This window comes from Cyprinodon tularosa, unplaced genomic scaffold, assembly GCF_016077235.1.
Source record: "Cyprinodon tularosa strain WSP-4 unplaced genomic scaffold, ASM1607723v1 ctg255, whole genome shotgun sequence".
NCBI classification, from domain to species: domain Eukaryota; kingdom Metazoa; phylum Chordata; class Actinopteri; order Cyprinodontiformes; family Cyprinodontidae; genus Cyprinodon; species Cyprinodon tularosa.
Genome location: NW_024038948.1, coordinates 353,867 through 374,270, shown reverse-complemented (window position 1 = coordinate 374,270; position 20,404 = coordinate 353,867). Strand labels below are relative to the sequence as shown.

General features: G+C 37.2%; 2 protein-coding genes across 2 annotated transcripts; both read left to right on the top strand.

Moving 5' to 3' along the window:
- The first annotated feature begins 1,244 nt into the window (after nucleotides 1-1,244).
- On the top strand, nucleotides 1,245-8,494 carry LOC119785658 (protein mono-ADP-ribosyltransferase PARP11-like). The gene is made up of 8 exons (XM_038288411.1): nucleotides 1,245-1,510; nucleotides 1,611-1,735; nucleotides 3,024-3,144; nucleotides 3,242-3,317; nucleotides 3,541-3,613; nucleotides 4,055-4,182; nucleotides 5,003-5,154; nucleotides 5,238-8,494. Exons 2-8 carry the CDS (start codon nucleotides 1,619-1,621, stop codon nucleotides 5,552-5,554), a joined length of 984 nt encoding a protein of 327 aa, XP_038144339.1. The 5' UTR covers nucleotides 1,245-1,510; nucleotides 1,611-1,618; the 3' UTR covers nucleotides 5,555-8,494.
- A 599-nt stretch (nucleotides 8,495-9,093) lies between these two features.
- LOC119785660 (protein mono-ADP-ribosyltransferase PARP11) lies at nucleotides 9,094-14,576 on the top strand. Its single transcript, XM_038288416.1, has 7 exons — nucleotides 9,094-9,662; nucleotides 9,734-9,848; nucleotides 9,939-10,005; nucleotides 10,116-10,179; nucleotides 13,851-13,984; nucleotides 14,062-14,213; nucleotides 14,300-14,576. The coding sequence occupies exons 1-7, from the start codon at nucleotides 9,567-9,569 to the stop codon at nucleotides 14,557-14,559; spliced, it is 888 nt and encodes a 295-aa protein (XP_038144344.1). The 5' UTR covers nucleotides 9,094-9,566; the 3' UTR covers nucleotides 14,560-14,576.
- The last annotated feature ends 5,828 nt before the right edge of the window (nucleotides 14,577-20,404 follow it).

The following is a 20,404-nucleotide window of genomic DNA, read 5'->3' as shown; positions in this document are numbered from 1 at the left end:
CCTATCTGCTTTCGGCCACCCCTCAGTATACGTTGGTCATTGCCTGGCCAACCTTATAAAACTATTCTGGCTACGCCTCTGATTACATGATGTTCAAACGTTGTTTCCGACTGTTTGAACATTTAAAGTAAAGAGAACAATAAAAAGTAATTTCCTTAACCATAAGATATTTCTACACATGGGTGGTTCTGTTATGGCCCCTGTGCTAAAGACATAATACTTTGTTCCTTTTTTTTGCTTTACAAATTCTATTTAACTAATCATTTAAAAACAATAAGGTGATAATAAGGCTTCAGTGGTATTGAGATAGGATCCAAGTTTTCATCTACCGTTTTTTTATGCTCTACTTAAGGTGAATTTATCAGCTTTTCTTGAGTTCTTGAGTTCAGTTTCTTGAGTTCTTGACTAATTCAGATTTTATTTTATTTTTTTTAAACAGTAAATTTAACTTAAATTAAGTGAAATAATATAAAATGCATAAATCCTTAATGTATATTGACTTAATAACGACAATCCCACCCCCTTTAACGACCGACCTTCAGAATCATAGACAGGTTTCAGATATTACAGGCTAACAATGGGACCAAACAACACACTCATCGGTTTCCATTTCCATGTATCCAAGCCATACAAGGCATAGTCTATATAAAGACTTAAACTCACTGCGGATCTAGACATTTGAATTGAAAAAGCTTCCTGGGGAGGTGGCGAAACGTCTTCAAATCTTGGAAACCAAGTCCAGTGGATTTTTTATTTATTTATTTTTTTTTTTTTTATATAACTTTTACAGAATGACTTAATAAGAAATAGAATTTTAATTAAACATAATTAAATGGAAATTTTACTTTATGCAGCTCTCTTAATTTATTGGAATCCCTTGCCCTGTTTTTTATTTCATGCTTTTCTCTGCCCACTTGAAAATGCTGGCCCCCTCCTGGCTCCCTGGTACATTTGGTCTACAACCCCCACTGTTTCTAAATGATTTACAAAAATATTGATATAAAATGTAAAAGCACCAAACTACAAATTTTGACCTTTATAACTGCATTTTCTCATACTTTAGAACGCATATTCGAGTTTTAGAAGATAGGTTGGCTCTGAAGTTGGACCAATCAGTGTCACAAAAAAAAGTCTGATTCTCATCTGCGATTGTGTACCTGTCAGGAAAAAGCCAGGGTTTAACTTTCCCAAACACACCTCCCCTCCCCTCCCATTCTGGGATTTACGTGATGACGTATCCGGAAATAAAAGTAAACAACGGAACCTATGAAGAAAATGATAGTTACCTCTCCACATTCGTGCCGTTGCTGTTATTTTTTTTTATCATTTCGGAAGGGCAGACCTAGTTAAAGACAGATTGAAAGCTGGTAAAACTCATGTAAAGCTAAGAGGAAGCGCGCGCGGCTGCCGTTAATGAGAGCTAGCTCGGCATGGACGTTTTTTGTTTGAGTTTGTTTACATGATGGAATACCCTCACGACAATGGCTTAAACGCAGTTTATCGACGTTAGGTTTGTTTGAAACCCGAAGTGTCTGATTTCTCTCACTCAGTTCTGTGTCGTAGGTTTCGTCCTTCAAATATGTTACTTGTTTCTTTGTTGTTATTTCCAGATTTAGCAATGTTAGCCATCAGATCTTCAGACGAGGAGTCCGCTGAGATTGAGGAGATGGACACCTCAGAGCCAAACTGGTGCTGGTTCTATTTGGCGGAGTGTGGAGTCTGGCACATGTTTGAGGTAGTTTGGTTCTTACCAAAAAGATTAGGCCCAATTAGGAATTCCAAACTTTGATTCTTATGCTGCTTAAAGTTTACAAATATATCAATATGCTGAGTACAGGGTTTGGATCATGATATTGCACAAAAAGTGGCCCATAATTGCATTGTAACTAATAATAACTACAACTTCACCATAAATATTATTCTTTATTATTTTTTTCTTTACAAAAAAAATAAAAAATAAATACATTTTCTTACATTATTTTTGTCTTTTGACAGTTTACTTAAAGGTGACTAATGTGCATGATTCAACTTTTATTTGTTGAGCTAAAGACCTTTTATTTTTTTTATTTTGTACACACAAGTGTAAACAAAAAGACATTTCTTAAGAACAGCTCTCGAGACCAAGGTTCTTCAATGTTTTCCAGGCCAAGGACCCCAAACTGATGGCGAGATGGAGCAGGGACCCCCTAATTATATATATTATGTGAAATTGTGTTATATCAAAGTGGTCCTATAGTCACTCTATTACAGATGAAGTAATATAACCGAAGTACCCTGGGATTATTAAAGTATTTCTTATTCTGATTCCTGGTTGATGGGACAGGTGTTGTGAATTAAACGGTGCCCAGCTGGAAAGAGCTCCTGTGTGTCGCTGAATGTGTGCATTGATGCCTGAAAGACATCTTCTGCCTCCATTTATCTGTTTACTAACAGTGTGTTGATTTCATGTTAATGTGGATTTAAAGACATTTCAATCAGTGGAAAAAATAGCAGGGGGGAATATAAAAAAAAAAGGTCTAATCAACCAAAACTTTCACGACCCCCATGCAGTACCTCTGTGGTACCCCTAGGGGTCGTGGACCCCCTGTTGAAGACCTCTGCTCTAGACTATTTCATTTTTTAAAGTGCAGCCTTGATTAGGTAAGCAGCAGTAATTGAACAAAAAAATGTGATGAAAAACAATAATGTAAACATATGACTGTATAGTTACAAAAGATAAAATAAAGATAAAGCAGTTAAAAAATTCCACTTATAGCTGTAATGGACTTTTAGGTATTCTGCTAAATTCAAGATCTACACAAATAGAGTTATTAATTATAAAGTGGAGTACTATAGTGCTAAGTCAATACTTGGTTGACCTTGCAGTCGCATTGCAGCTGTAAAACCTGTAGGTTCTCACTCTACTGGCTTTTGACTTTTTTCGAAAAATGTCATTGCCAAACAGGCCGAGGTGGGAGATGTGGAGCCATCAATTCCTCTATATGTCGTGTATTCGTTCTTATCTTCTTTCTTATCTCCGTCAGATTGATCCCAGCGCGGCCTGCTCAGTGACCAGCGCTCAGATTGAGCAGTGCTACAACAGGAACCAGCGTGGGGTCATGGAATTCTACACAGCCAAATACACATACAGGCTAGACTTTTCGGGTAAGCTGAAATATTTTTAAGGTAACAAAGATAAGGATTTATTCAGTTGTCATAAATTTTCTCTTCTATAATACTTAAATTTGCGTTTCATCTCCAGTTATGCGGCAGATTAATGTGACGACAGGAAAACAGAGACCAATTAAACGCTCCCTGCACTCTGCTACTGGCTTTAGGTGAGATTAAGTCCATAAAGGAGAAATCCTAAAATTTTCTCTGCTCTTTTTTTATCAGGTAATCAAATATAATAGTTAAAAGTCAGATAAGCAACATCTCCTGGTATCAGATGAACTTGTAAATTAAACCAGAGCTTGCATCTTACTGTTACTTGATTTTCTAGCTTATAGTAAAATGATCTTGTGGCTCTAAATGCTATCTACCCTTGATTTTTTCTGTTAGGTTTATTTGTGATAATCTGGCCTTGCCTGTCCCCTGCCATTGGGAGAGAATCAATACGGATGAGCCCTACCAGGTAGGTTGAATTAAAAGAAACAGACATGAGGATGGAGGATAGAGAGCACTTAATACTTAACTCAAGATTAATTGATTGTTTAAGAAAAAGCTTTTGTATGAAAATCAAATGAAAATTGAAAGCAATAAACCTAAGAACCACTTGTCCTTTAAGAAATTCTTTTCAGACATTGGTATCGGGTTAAATACCTAAAACATGCACAGTAGTTGTCACAAGATTTCAAAGACAGAAGATAAGGAATACAAATACATTTTTAAGGTGCTGAAAACACTTATGAAATACAAAATTATTTTAAAGATTCACACCCAGTTCAGATGATTTTGGAAGCAGCGATTCAATTCAGTTGTATAATCCAGTTTTATCATGATCTTAATGTTTGTTTTATTTTATAAAAAATATGTAAATGTCAGTAAAACTAAATGGTGAGTTTTGTTTCTACAGCTTATCCAGCTCGGCAGAGACACATATGAGTTTAAAGAAGTAGCCAGACTGTATGAGAGGACGATGGATCATCCCATAAAATCCATCCAGAGGATTCAGAATTTGGACCTATGGGAATTCTTCTGCAGGTAATCTGGTGTTTAGGGTACATTTTTCAAGTTATTCCTCAATTCCTCAATGTTATCTTTAGTTTCGAAGACTGCAGATTTTAAGGCAATGTAGGGTCTAACAGAAAACAACAATACATTGTGCTTAGGGCTGGGTAAAAAAGATCAATTTAATCGATTTTGAATCGATTCCTTTACATTTTTGCAAAATCGATGTCTAGGGAATGAGATCGATTCATTTTATAGTGACCTGCGTGACGTTCACATTCAATAAGCAGGAAAGATGCACTCAAGATGACTTCAAGCCAGACAGCTGCAAATATACCCAATAGGTTGACTGAAGACTTTAACAAATGGGGGCTGACCAGAAAACACCCTGTAGTTGTTACAGACAATGCTGCAAATATGGTTTGTGCAGTGGAGATAATGCAGCTCATGCATGTCTGCTGTGTCACGTCTGCTTGCTCGAGTGAGGCTTCACTTTTTCACTTTTCACAAACAAGTTTGCACTTTGTGTTTAATGTGACAGGAAAAAACAAAATACATGAGTATTTTGAAACACAGTTGAACCACTTTCATTATTGTAAAAACAGATCGACTCGAAATTAATCGATTAAGAACTGTATGAATCAAAATCTAATCGATTCAGGACTTTGGCGAAAATACCCAGCCCTAATTGTGTTAGAGTCAGAAGCAGATTCTGGATTAATGTGGCAAAAAAGGAATAAAGCAGATCTTAATTTGGTGTTTGTTAATAAAATACAAATCAAGGCAAAGTTCGGTTAGATCTTTGGAATCTGTAAATATACCACTATGCTCTGTGTTGTGTTTCTCCCCTAAGGAAGAAAACACAGTTGCGAAAAGTCAAGCGAACTCTGGATATTGAAGAACGAATGCTGTTTCATGGTACAGGACACAGCAACATACAAGCTATTTGTACGTTTAACTTTGACTGGCGTCTGACAGGGAGTCATGGTGATGTTTATGGCAAAGGTACATCCCTTTGTACTGATGCTTAAAAACCATTTTTGGTATTTGTTGGATTTTAACCTTTTGTTCAACTATCCTTTCTACAGGAAGCTACTTCGCCCGGGATGCCAAGTATTCCAGTAAATTCTGCCACACGACCGGGAAACACAACACCACCTTACAGAGGCACGGACTCGCTCCCCCTATATTTGCCAATGAGCCGCCCTATAAAACTATGTTCCTTGCCAGAGTGCTTGTTGGAGAATACACAGTGGGCCATCCTATGTACTGCAGGCCGCCCTCCAAAGACGCCAGCTTTACCAACTTTTATGACAGCTGTGTGGACGATATGGCGAACCCAAAGATATACGTTATATTCGACAGCAATCAGATCTACCCAGAGTATCTAATTGAGTTCTACTGATGTTGAACTCTGGGAAAATCGATGAGTTGACATACAGAGTCAGCTGGTTGGAATAAGATGGAAAAAAATTAAGAGCCACATCCAGTGAGTAACTGGAGCATTGGATTTTTCAAAGTGCCTTTGGAAAGTTATGAAAAGAGGGGAGGGAGAATGGAGATGAAATGCTGATCTGTTCAGCATTTTGGATCATTTCCTTTTGCTTGTTAACCCGAAAAGTGGCTTCAGTTTGGAGATTTACGGCATTGTCTCAATTCTGGCTGCACCTCTTCTTTTGAATCCACAGTGCCATGCATTTGCCTAATTATAATACCAAATACATGTTTTGTCTGTTTTCAACATGTTGTTACTTTGCACCATCAAACGACTGAGTACCTCCGGTTGTGGTCAGTGGTTTATATGCAGTCCTTTTGACATTTATTTTGCCAAATTTAGCTGCGCTTTTGCTCATTTTACTTTAAAATTTCTTTTTGCTGGTTGGGATGATTATAGAGCATACACCTTTAAAAAGTTAATAAGCGAACATTGGGTGCATCAATTTTATTTTATTGCGGATTTTCTCTAATTTTATAGACATAAATGTTATCTAACGCCACTTATTAGCAGATAACTTTATGTTAGATTACTTTATCTTTCCAGATCCAATGTAGGTGAGATTACCCTGCTAGCATTTCCAAATTTGTCTAAACATTAACCACTCAGTCTAAAACTTAATGTAATAGATTTGGGGGTTGGAAAAGTAAAAAAGAACCAGCAAAGCTGCAGCCTGGGACTGCAAGCATCCTGCTGATGATCTGATTCATTGTCAGTGGTACAAGTACTCATTTAAAAAGGTTGAGGACATAAGAAAGAAGGAATATTCCACATGATTGGGGATTTATGATGAACGCTTCAGATTTGGACGCAGTTTGGCTTTTAAATGTTCAGATATTCTTCAGGCTTATTAATTCCTTGTAGGCAAATTTTAAAAACTTGTTGCCATGGAAACTACACATTTAAAAAGACACCATCCTTCCTAATCTTTAAATCAGATCTATATTAAAGCTTTATTTACATAAAACATGGTTTCCCTGCAACTTCCCATTGGTCATTAAGTCAAAAAGTAGTCTAAGTATAGAGAACATTATCAAATTATGCACCTGATTCTTTTTTGTTTTTAATTTGTTTGTTATACAATCATAACAACCTGGAAAAAAGGAATTTAAAACTAATGATTAAACAATCATTAGTAATGAGCGTATATAAACCTCTGACTGTGAGTGTAGCTCAGTGACGGTGAGGAGGAAATAATCTCAATGCCTGTGGAAAAACATCACTTTAAAGATGTAGTGCACCACATCATGCCAGTGTTTTTCAGCTACCAGACCCTCTTACCCATCTGTACTATTTCAGTGTGACCTTCTAATTACTTTCCTCATAATAAGCTTCTACCTCTGTTGTTTAAACCATTCGTCAGTGCACTTGTTACCCTTTCTATGAAAGGTTTTACTTCTAATTGTGTCACTTTGACGCAAAGTTCTAACGTTATGTTCGTCTGCAGTTCCTGTGTATCGTTGAGGTTTGGAGGATTGAATTTCAGTCTTATTACAAAGAGTGTGCTGCCTAGGTCATTGCAAGGTCAACATCATATTAGAAATCCAAAAGGTTGAGCTTATCACTGACTGCACCTGAGGAAAACCAGTTACCCTTGCACCTGGACTCTAATTAATCTATCAAAAGTATTGCCGGCACATACAGTGCATTTCTCAAAAGAATTAGTTCACCTTAAACCTCATTTTGGCACTTTACTGTCAACATATTGAATGCATTTTAAGTGACAAACCAACACAAAGTGGTGAAGTATGCATCGGTTTAGAAATCTGAAAGGTGTGGCATGCATTTGTACTCAGCTCTGTAGAAGCTTCTTCAGCTGCAAGTCTTTAGGTTGCCTCTACCAGATATTGCTAGCTAGAGTCCAACTGGATAAAGAGTTAAAATTGAGAGCAGCTTTAAAGTTTCACCACCAATAGTTTTTTATGTTGAATTTTATTACATAATTGAATTTTTTTTTTTATCCAAAACAATGTTAATCTCTCTTTGGGATTATGTTGTCCTCTAACTGGAAGGTTTTTGTTGCCGCTTTAAGGAAGAAATTAACGGCTTTCATGATTTTCCATAAAATCTAGTTTGATAAAAGAGTACAATTAATAACCACTTTCTTATTATTATCATTTACCCACCGGGCATATTTGCTGCACCTCCAGAGTTTTTGAAAAAAGATTCAACAGGTCTGTCTTAACAAGTTAAAGCTTAGGAAATCATTTTCAAAACTACCTGCTTGGAAAAAGAAAAAGAAAACTCCAAAGCTTTATCCCTGATCTGTTTATTGTGCTGCTTTTCTCTCAAGCTGCTGTTTTTTCACTTAAAGTTGAATTTCTAATAATATTTACTAATCAGGGGAATGCATCGGCTTTCTCTGAAGCTTATTTAGGAATATCAAATCACTCTGGAAGTATGAATACATGCCACACCTTTAACAACATTTGAAAACTATTTTTTTTCCAATTCACATTTATTCACTACTTTGTGTTGCTTCACCAAATTACATTCCTATAAAATATAAAGTCTGGTTGTATTTAAAAAAAGCTGTGAAAACGTTCGAGGAAAATAAATACTTCCTGGAGGCACTGTTTGCGCTGTAGTAAGTAATGTTGCTTAATATTGTAATATAGCTTTTGCTATGTGAATTTGTGGGATTACTTGAAAGGCTGTTTACGAGCTTTCAGCATAGATGATACTATCAGCAAGTATAAGAATGGACCATTTTAGCTTCCATTGTGTTCAGAAAAAAAGGCTGTTATTGTAGTTCAGATCTGATAGCTTTGAGTGTAAGAGTCGGGTTTGTGGAAAGCTGTATGTTTCTGTGTGTATGTTGCACAGTGTAATAAATTTTTCAGCACAGAATCGTCAGGAAATATTTTATAATCTGCTGGTGGCGACTTGAGACCAAGATACTTTCTAGACATTAACAGACTCGACTTTGCATAATTAACGTTTCTTCATGTTCACCTTAAAAAAAAAGTAAGATAAAACTTAAATAGTGAATCTGGAAAAAGAAAATAAAATGGAAGGGAGGTGTGACAAAAAAAGGAGACAAAGGTTGAAGCGAAGGGTGAAAATTATAAGAAAAGAAAGAATAGAGGTAGGATGGAAGAAAGAAGACCGAAAACGGGGCATTCAGGAAAGGTAGAAAGGACAAAATTAAGAAGAAGTTAACAAAACGAGGGAGACTGAAGGGCATTTTATTTAATATTCATAAACAATTCAATTTGATTCAACAATAAAATAACTGTAAAGATATCAGCAGATGAACTAAGGAAACAAAGTGTTTCAAACCAGGAGACTAAAATAAAAACATAACAGAAATAAGAAAGTTACAAAATAAATTAGAAATTGGTTTCTATTTTTAATTTGTTAATTTTTCTTTTTTTTTTTCTTTTTTTGTCCTGTCTGGCAATGTGGCAATATTAATTGTCTTAATGCAATAAAGATTGCAACCCAACAGATTTTATTCTCACAAGTGGAGCACTATCGCTTTCGCCATAGTGCCCTGCGGGATTTACATATGTAAATAGTTTTATTATAGTTTCTGTAGGGGATAGTTCATGCTATGTGGACATTACAAAAAATAAAATAAAAAATGGAGAAAAGGTGAAACAAAGAGAGATATTGACAAAACTACATCAGCTTGCTTCATTATTAATATCTTTTTAACAGTGGGATAATAGCAGCTGGAATGCATGCATGTTCTTTCTCCAAACTTATCCAGTTTTTAAAAAAAAAACTTAAATCTAATAGGATCGAATAGAAATCCTGGTTTAACTTTGTGTTCTTAATTGAGCAAAGCCAGCCCATCTAAGAGGGAGTGGTTACGTTTAAGAGGCAGAAACTCAAAGACCAGATTCAATAGTCATTAGTGTGACACAGAGACAGGTACAGCAGGTATTTTTCTTGTTAACCTTAGTCAGTCAGCAAAATGTTTTCTTTAGATGGAGTAGAAGATATGGACACCTGGGACACTCCATGGTATTGGTATTATCTGGAAGATTGTGGCAGGTGGCACAGGTTTGAGGTAAACCTTTATGTGTTCTATAGATCTTTATTATTTTGTAGTTGTGTAATACTTTTGTTTCCTTCCCTTAGGATGAGCCCAGTAACCCTGTTAGGAGTGAGGACATAGAGAAATATTATCTGATGGATCCAAAATCCTCCTTTTATTTAAATTCAGAGAGCTACAAAATCAAGATAGATTTTTCAGGTATGTTTGAATCACTATGCCCACAGTCTTAGTTTTCTTTTCTTTCTTTTAGTCTTCAGTTCAATCAAAGTCACCTGAAACTCTGTACAGGAATGCTGCAGACAGACCTCACCACAGGAAGGCAAAGAAGAATCCAACGGCACAATCTTGAGAAATGGTGTGAATTTGTTGGTGTATCCGGTCTACCACAGCGCTCCAAGTTCAGTATGATTTCTTACAAAGTGAAAGTGAAACCATTACTTTAACTGATGTTGCTCTGTCCTACAGCTGTTCCTGTTCATGTTCACCACCTATTTTCTGGGAACAATTTAATCCTATGGTTCCTTACCAGGTGGGGAAAAAAAACAAATAAAGGTTGCTTACATTTTTAGATAAGAGCATAAAAGTCTGGTGGTCTATGACTGAGGCCATCAGTTTAACTTCCTTATATAATTTATTTTATATATATTTTTTTATCAGTTTCATAAAAAAAAAACTATTCATTTTTGTTACTTTTTTCCCTTTATTTCCTTTATCACTTTACCTACTGTACACATGGTAACAGGATCTATAGCTACAATGCAAAGTAAGACAGCTGATGTTTGAATAGGCGTCAAACAAGACTTCAGTGACTGAGAGCATTAGGTAACAGACAGGGAGACATGATTTAGGTTAAATGAATTGGTTTTCATTTATGGTTCAGATTCAGAATATATTACATGCTGAATTACAAAGTTTTCTGTTTTGCCATAAATCAATAATAAAGGTTGTGTTACTTGGCTGTACAGTACCGGCCGATACCATCTGTTTGAAATTGATGTGTGTGTATACATACACTATATTGCCAAAAGTATTTGCTCACCCATCCAAATTATTGGAATCAGGTGTTCCAATCACTTCCATGGCCACAGGTGTATAAATTCAAGCACCTAGGCATGCAGACTGTTTTTACAAACATTTGTGAAAGAATGGGTCGCTCTCAGGAGCTCAGTGAATTCCAGCGTGGAACTGTGATAGGATGCCACCTGTGCAACAAATCCAGTCGTGAAATTTCCTCGCTCCTAAATATTCCACAGTCAACTGTCAGCTGTATTATAAGAAAATGGAAGTGTTTGGGAACGACAGCAACTCAGCCACGAAGTGGTAGGCCACGTAAACTGACGGAGCGGGGTCAGCGGATGCTGACGCGCATAGTGCGAAGAGGTCGCCAACTTTCTGCAGAGTCAATCACTACAGACCTCCAAACTTCATGTGGCCTTCAGATTAGCTCAAGAACAGTGCGCAGAGAGCTTCATGGAATGGGTTTCCATGGTCGAGCAGCTGCATCCAAGCCATACATCACCAAGTGCAATGCAAAGCGTCGGATGCGGTGGTGTAAAGCACGCCGCCACTGGACTCTAGAGCAGTGGAGACGCGTTCTCTGGAGTGACAAATCGCGCTTCTCCATCTGGCAATCTGATGGACGGGTCTGGGTTTGGCGGTTGCCAGGAGAACGGTACTTGTCTGACTGCATTGTGCCAAGTGTAAAGTTTGGTGGAGGGGGGATTATGGTGTGAGGTTGTTTTTCAGGAGCTGGGCTTGGCCCCTTAGTTCCAGTGAAAGGAACTCTGAATGCTTCAGCATACCAAGACATTTTGGACAATTCCATGCTCCCAACTTTGTGGGAACAGTTTGGAGCTGGCCCCTTCCTCTTCCAACATGACTGTGCACCAGTGCACAAAGCAAGGTCCATAAAGACATGGATGACAGAGTCTGGTGTGGATGAACTTGACTGGCCTGCACAGAGTCCTGACCTCAACCCGATAGAACACCTTTGGGATGAATTAGAGCGGAGACTGAGAGCCAGGCCTTCTCGTCCAACATCAGTGTGCGACCTCACAAATGCGCTTCTGGAAGAATGGTCAAAAATTCCCATAAACACACTCCTAAACCTTGTGGACAGCCTTCCCAGAAGAGTTGAAGCTGTTCTAGCTGCAAAGGGTGGACCGACGTCATATTGAACCCTATGGATTAGGAACGGGATGTCACTTAAGCTCATATGTGAGTCAAGGCAGGTGAGCAAATACTTTTGGCAATATAGTGTATATATGAAGAACTGCATACTACTTGGATGTAAAATAATTGCCATCTTAATTTTGTCAAGCTGCTGCCTACCTTTATGAACCAGGAAAAAGACTAATACAAAGTGAATTCAGTAGAACTTTTTATTGCCTACCTGAAATTGGGGACAATAGTTGAATAAACTTATGGCTCTCAAAATGGTATCGGCGCCCTATTTGTTGGTACCCACCGATACAGATACCACCATTTTATTGTGGATTGGGGCCCTGCTCGGTACTGGTATTCGTATCGGTGCAATATACACTATATTGCCAAAAGTATTTGCTCACCCATCCAAATTATTGGAATCAGGTGTTCCAATCACTTCCATGGCCACAGGTGTATAAATTCAAGCACCTAGGCATGCAGACTGTTTTTACAAACATTTGTGAAAGAATGGGTCGCTCTCAGGAGCTCAGTGAATTCCAGCGTGGAACTGTGATAGGATGCCACCTGTGCAACAAATCCAGTCGTGAAATTTCCTCGCTCCTAAATATTCCACAGTCAACTGTCAGCTGTATTATAAGAAAATGGAAGTGTTTGGGAACGACAGCAACTCAGCCACGAAGTGGTAGGCCACGTAAACTGACGGAGCGGGGTCAGCGGATGCTGAAGCGCATAGTGCGAAGAGGTCGCCAACTTTCTGCAGAGTCAATCACTACAGACCTCCAAACTTCATGTGGCCTTCAGATTAGCTCAAGAACAGTGCGCAGAGAGCTTCATGGAATGGGTTTCCATGGTCGAGCAGCTGCATCCAAGCCATACATCACCAAGTGCAATGCAAAGCGTCGGATGCGGTGGTGTAAAGCACGCCGCCACTGGACTCTAGAGCAGTGGAGACGCGTTCTCTGGAGTGACAAATCGCGCTTCTCCATCTGGCAATCTGATGGACGGGTCTGGGTTTGGCGGTTGCCAGGAGAACGGTACTTGTCTGACTGCATTGTGCCAAGTGTAAAGTTTGGTGGAGGGGGGATTATGGTGTGAGGTTGTTTTTCAGGAGCTGGGCTTGGCCCCTTAGTTCCAGTGAAAGGAACTCTGAATGCTTCAGCATACCAAGACATTTTGGACAATTCCATGCTCCCAACTTTGTGGGAACAGTTTGGAGCTGGCCCCTTCCTCTTCCAACATGACTGTGCACCAGTGCACAAAGCAAGGTCCATAAAGACATGGATGACAGAGTCTGGTGTGGATGAACTTGACTGGCCTGCACAGAGTCCTGACCTCAACCCGATAGAACACCTTTGGGATGAATTAGAGCGGAGACTGAGAGCCAGGCCTTCTCGTCCAACATCAGTGTGCGACCTCACAAATGCGCTTCTGGAAGAATGGTCAAAAATTCCCATAAACACACTCCTAAACCTTGTGGACAGCCTTCCCAGAAGAGTTGAAGCTGTTCTAGCTGCAAAGGGTGGACCGACGTCATATTGAACCCTATGGATTAGGAACGGGATGTCACTTAAGCTCATATGTGAGTTAAGGCAGGTGAGCAAATACTTTTGGCAATATAGTGTATATATCTAAAGTCATGATGGGAGAATACTTTAGCATGGAACTGTATGGGGAGAGGAAGTTGTGGAGTAATGGTTAGAGCATTGTGCTTGGGTGCTGGAGGTTCTGAGTTCAAGCCCCACTCCCATGGACTGCTAGTTTAGGTCACCGGTATACTAAAGTTATATTATTATCATTATGTGTGTAATACAGCTGGCCGGGTAGAGCAGAGTGTTTGTGTATGAACAAGGATGCAGGTACCCAGTTCAAACTACACAGATTGATTACCAGGGTCATCAGCAAGACCCCTAGCTCCATGTTGCACCCTGGGCGCTACTAGCTGCCCACCCCTTTGTATGGGCCATGCAACCCATGCGGAAAATGTAATTGTGATGCACATTTCTAATGACTAATAAAAGTTTATATGTTTCTAAGCTGATCCCTTTGAGTAAGCTCACCCCAGAGTATAAGACGGTGGCAAGCTATACAACGAATGAGGGTCGTCTGAGCAGTTCCATTGTATCTATAAGCAGGATACAGAATTTGGACCTCTGGGAAATTTTTTGTAGGTAAGAAAAATCTAAATTAATCTTGTGCACTTCTTCGTCATTGTTTTGAACATATTTTTTCTCCTTGTATTCATCAGGAAAAAAAAACAGTTAATGAGGATTCAAAATGTTACTGAGATTCCAGAGAGACGCCTTTTTCATGGGACTGACACTAAAAATGTAGACAGTATTTGCAAGTATAACTTTGATTTACGGATACCTAAAAAGAATGGAAGATCATGTGGCAATGGTAGGCAGCCAATGCATTAATCATGTAATACAAGACTTATTTGCTAAACTGATCTAAATATCTTTGTTTTTTATTCCTCTCCATAGGTATATATTTTGCTGTCGAGGCATTATATGCAGGCCGTTACAGCAGCAACAGCACGACTTCGCAGCATAATGGAAACACTAAACCCATTTTTCTTGCCCGAGTCTTGGTTGGGAAATTTAAACTTGGACGATCAAGTATGCAAAAGCCAGATGATGAAAACCAGTACCTCAGTTGTGTCAATGATATTAATCATCCCAAACTATTTGTTATATTTGATCCAAATCAAATATATCCAGAATATCTTATTGAGTACCAATAAACTTAATTAGCTCTATTCTTTGAACACAATTCTTATTTCCGTCATTGATCATTAAGTATAGATAATTATATTATATTCAAAATTCGTATACAGCTAATATTACATAAACATTTATATTAGGACAGATTTTAATGAAATTGAATTAAAAAATACTTTATAAAACCCAAAGAGAAATAAAAGAATAGTAAGTGTAGCAGTAATTAATTGATGCATTCCTGTCGAACATTATGATTACAACATATTCCTTCACATTTAAAATAATTCTTCAATAAATGTGGCAGAGCCAAACCAAGATTTGTTCTTGTTTCATTTATCAAGATATTTGCAGCCAATTGCCATTGACACTTATCACTTCAAACTTTCACAAACAGATTTTAATGTAGATCTTTATTTTGTTGATGTTATAGATTTAGAAAAGGCCTGATATACCTCAGCAATTGTTCTTAAGTGAATTAGCTGCAATTTGTAAAAATGATCAGAAGAGGTCACTGTTGTACCAAGCCAGATAGAACCAGCTCATGAAAAAGGATCTAAAAGCTGTACTGTAAATAAACCTGTGCAAATTAATTACCTTTAATTACCTTTAACAGTTGTATGGACTTCAACAATGTTCATCATAATTTACATCTCCTAAGGCTGAGAAGTTGTTTTGGTTAAAATGAAAGGTTTCTGTCCAAGGGGGTCCAAAAGGAAGGACTTTTGCAACGTTTGAAATATAAGAAGAGGTTGACCACTCAGTGTTCTAGAGCATGGTGCTGACTGACTTGAAAAGGAGTCCAAAGAGGCTTTGTGGTGAAGCACTATAAATGCAAAAGGAAAATCTTCTTAATCAGTCACCTTAAAGTTTTTACTGGGATTGACATTTGTAGAGTTCCTGTGGTTGATGGGTGTACTTTCTTCAGTCCTTATTAAAAAACTAATTCTCTCAATGTTCAACAGAACATTAACATTTTCAGAACCTTATTTACTACAGTTGATAGGCTGACAGACTTTTAATTACCTGCGTCTTTTAAACTCTTACCTTCCTGACCTGCAATGAATTTGCAGATTTTCAATGACTCTTAAGAGAATCCATCAGGCAATATTAGGGATTCACCTCCGATTACTTGCTAGTCATTAAAGAGGCATTTATCAGCAAATGTATCTCTTTAGTGCAGGCATAGGTCCTCAAGGGCCGCTGTCCTGCAGGTTTTAGAGGTTTCCCTGCTCCAGCACAGTTGATTTACATTGATAGTTGATTAACAAGCTTTTGTTGAACTGCAGTCATCAAAATCAACTGTTCTAAAGCAGAGAAACCTCTAAAACCTGCAGGACACTCAGCAGTACTGTGACTGCATTGGTTAGGATTTTTTTTTCTCTGTTTTAACAGCAATACATCAAATATTTCTGTCTTAGTTGTGCTTTATCTCAGTGGTGCATTCCAATAAAACACTGATTTATAGACTAGAAAAGTGTATTGATTGTCTGGTAATGTGCCCACTGTATTTAGTACTTCATAATGTTTGGGAATTTTGCACTAGTTTGATATTGAAATACCTGAATAAAGAAAAGCTGCTTCCACAAGGTGTCCTCCTTGGTGCACTCTTATTTATCATCAACATAATTTGCTTTGCTAAGATTGAGGAGCATTTCCCACTATATCTATGGTGATAAAATAAAACTTAACAAAAACGTGTCAAGTGTAAAGATTTTTTTGGTTAACTTTATTTCTTTTCATATTATATTTCTATTGTATTTTGCTGTGCTGCTTCCATTTTATGTTTGTTCTTTTAATTTTTTTTGCTTGCATTAAGTATAATTCTCTCTTTACCCCTGTTAACGAAGATTGCAGCAAACCAGCACATGACTTACCTTATGTACAAATGGTCCTTTACAGATAAACATGCCTTGCCTCTTCTTTCAGGGTTTGTCAACCTGTGGAATAACATATTGTACATATTCTAACACAGTACCCTATGGCTAAATTTAATTGTATTTTTGTGCTGGATTTTGTTTTTTTTTTAAGTAAAATAATATACCTACTTTTCACTTGTGGGACACTCAAATGCATCAGAATAATGGCATGTATTTAAGGAGATTAAACCCCAGCTAAAGTCTGGATTTCTGTTTTTACATAACAGCTTTGATCTGATGATGTTCAGTGCAGGATTTCTAAACATTTAACATGAATGTTCACCAGATGTTTCTATTGCGGTAAGTCATAACCCAGTGAATTTATCTGTAAAAAGGTAACCCTGTGAAACCTGTAACATCCACTGCATGAATGGACAGACACACAGACAGACTTTTATAGACACAAATATAGAATTAAAAATGAAAACAAATATTTTTCCAACAAATGTCTACTTTTGCTTATAGTTATAGTCTGCTTATAGTTAAAGTGGCTCAGGATATCCAGAGCTATCTCTATAGTTATGCTGTTATAGGCTTGGACTGCTGGAGGACATCATTCTGCTTCATTTGATCTCTATTCTCCCACTCTGTAGAATTTGTTGGTTCAATCTCTAACATTAAGCTCTCTGCTATCAGCTGTGCTGCTGCCAATAACACCACTGTTTATAAATGTTGGAGCTTGGCCTGTTTTTCAGTGTAGTCCTGTTTCTCTGACTGTGACTAGCTGGATGTGCTATCTTCATCCTCTAACATTAGAGATGGCTCCAAGCTCGTCTACCTGGCTGTGTGTTTCCTGGACATGGAAGCTGGGAAGCAGGGAGCTGGTTTACAGTTGCCTTTTGTATCTCTGCTTCTTTTTCTATGTCTGCTTCTGCCTCCTTTAACCACAGTCAGCCTCAGCAGATGGCCGCTCACACTGAGTCTGGTTCTGCTGGAGGTTTCTTCCTGTTAAAAGAGAGTTTTTCCTCTCCACCCTCGCCACAAGCATGTTTAGTGTGAGGGATTGCCTTCGAGTCAATGAGTCAATGCAATCAACTGGTTTTCCTAAGATAGAAACTTTGAACCAATCTGACTGGATGATCTGGTTGAATTGTCTCTGTAAAGTGCCTTGAGACGTGTTGTGAATTGGCACTATATAAATAAACTGAATTGAATCTAATTAGGTTTTCTGTACTTATCCAGACCTGAAAGGCTTTTCAATTAAGTTCAGAGTTGTATAAAGTACTGAAATCTCGGAGTACCTCTCCAAAATATGACTTTGGTAAAAGTCCAAGTCACTGACTGAAATGTTAGTTGAGTAAAAGTCTTAAGTATCTGAAATGGCTTGTACTTAAGTATAAGAATTACTGTAAAAATAGATGTACTCAAGTAATGTAGTGAAAAGTATAAGTAAAGTTAGACTGGCTTTGCAAAACAGGTGTATACTATTGGTGTTGATGAACAAGCCCAGGCAAGACCAGACTTTGTAGTCAGTAGGTGGGGTCAAAACACTTGCGTTTCTCTCGCTCATTTTTTTTTTGTTACTTAGTAACTAAACCAAACATTGAAACTATATCGGAGTAAAAGTATGCAATGTAGTGAAGTAAAAGTGAAAGTTCTCAAAAAAATTTATACTCTTGGAAAGTATAAAGTACTCCAAAATATACTTAAGTACAGTAGTAAAGCATTTTACTTCTTTACTATACAACACTGATTAAGTTCAACACTTCTCCAGATCTTTTAAGAATCAATTTCCACTCCCTGTGAAGATTATTCTTTTTACCCATTTTGTTGCTTTCTGGAAGGAAACACTCACTTGAAAAATCCATTACGTTTATTATAGAAAGGCCTTCATTGTTGCTGTTTTTTTTATTTTTTTACAAAACACCAGACAGTTTCAACTAGACAGATTCTATAATTTAATCAAACATCACAATCATCAAAAAAACAAAAAACAAACATCTAACACGTGAAAAGTCTCTCTCTGTGTCACAGATCTTCAGTTCTGAAACTAGAATCACAACCTGATATCCCTGAGCAGAGAGGGAGGGAGATTAAAATTAGAATAACTGTCATGTTGTGTTCTACACTCTGTTTGGACCATTAAAAAGGTGAGATGATATGGCACAAAGTCGGCATTTATAATACATATTAATAAATTAAATTCCATTTGATCACATAGTATAAAACATCGTCTGACAGTACAAATAAAACATGAGTGCTTACAGATCTTGCCTGCACAGGAGCTGTGAGAACTAATAAGAAGCTTTGGCACCATTGAGATGTTATAGTTTTTCTGTCTCAAATGCAAAAAATGTTCCAACCCTAAAGTGGATTTAATCATGTAATCATGTTCCTTTGTGAATGTTTCTATTGAAGGGAGATACCAAAAATCCCTTTGCATTCTTTTAATGCCTTCACTCCTCGCATTATTTATTTAGGACCAAAAGTTTAAAAAAATATTCTTTCATTTAAAAAAAGACAGATGATGCCACATATCATGCAATTTAACCAACAGAAACAGTTGTGCTAAAAGCAACAAAGCCTGTAGCAAAATGCTACATTCATGCTGTGCTCCCTTTAGACATTTAGGATTTTTTTTTTCTTTCAATCATCTTGTAAATCTGCTGAGATGTGTAAAACATTGTGTGCAGTCTTTCCCTTCTCAAAACAAAAAGCAATACCAACCAATTATATGATGACACATTTCATAATTGCTTCAGCTTAGTCGTTTAGACATGTTTGACATTATCATAAAAGGAAAATCAGCTTAGTATTTATGGTGACTGTGATTTTTATTTGTTTTTTTAAAGATGCACCGGTTTGAATTTTCTTTTCAAATATTGTAAACCTTCGATCCTCTGACAGAAATCTTTGCTGATTTCAGCAGCATATGAAAACATTTCTTTCTAACCTTCCTGCTATAAAAAGTTAATGTTTATTTACATATAAAAGATTAATACGATAACTGAATTTAAATGTCCTTACTGTTGCGTCTCAGGGAGGATTAGAGAGCAGTGTTTTTGTGTATTCCCTCGCACAGTGCTTCTTTAACCTTTATGGCCAGTAATACATGTACCCCTTCACTATAAGACGGGAAAAAAGGAAAATATAAACCTAAAATGCAGCTTTTCAGCATATATTTTAGAATTTGTTTTGATATTCCTTTTTCGTTGGGTCAGAAATGTGTAGCAGACGGTTTTTTTTGCACTGTTATTAAAGAATCCATGTTTTATTAAAAGGCGTTCAATTAATATGCTCAATGTGAGTAAAAATAATTTACACGTTTGTAAAATTGTATGAAATGTATAAAAAATTTACTTCAAATGAACTAAGAACGCAAAGTACTTTGGTAGAAATAATCATGTTTTTAGGAGTCAGATACTTTTATTGGTATGGTTGAAAACTGCTTGGCTTTATTTTGTTTTAGGGTATTTTCTAAACTATTTTTTCCATCTGGTTTCGATCCATCAGTTTTCCTTTTCTCAAAATTGCATGTATTTCAACAGCTCCAAGTTGGAACACAGCTACTGTAGCATTACTGTTCTAAAATGTCTCTTTATCATGATGGTACTAAACTATTGGAATATTCTGAGATAGTCCTTGATAAAAGATTGAGAAAAGCTGTCTCAGAGATCGTAGCCATTGATCTTAACTGATCGATTTCAAACGGCTGTGAACATTTTCTATAACAATTAAATTTCCTGAAATGGATAAAACTTTTTCAGCCTTTCTTGTATCTGTTTAGAACTCTGCCTCTTTATCTACAATCTTGTTCTCTCTTATCTTCCCTCAATAAATCACCTTCAAGTCCAAACAGCGTTGTTTACTTATGCCTTGTTTATTGGTTGGAAAAGCTTGTCAGAGTTGGACCTTAGCCAACTTCTTGGTGCATCTCTTAGTTTTGTCTCCTTTTGCAAGTTTTATCAGATTCATCGCAAAAAAGAAAAACACCCATTGATTTGAGCATAAA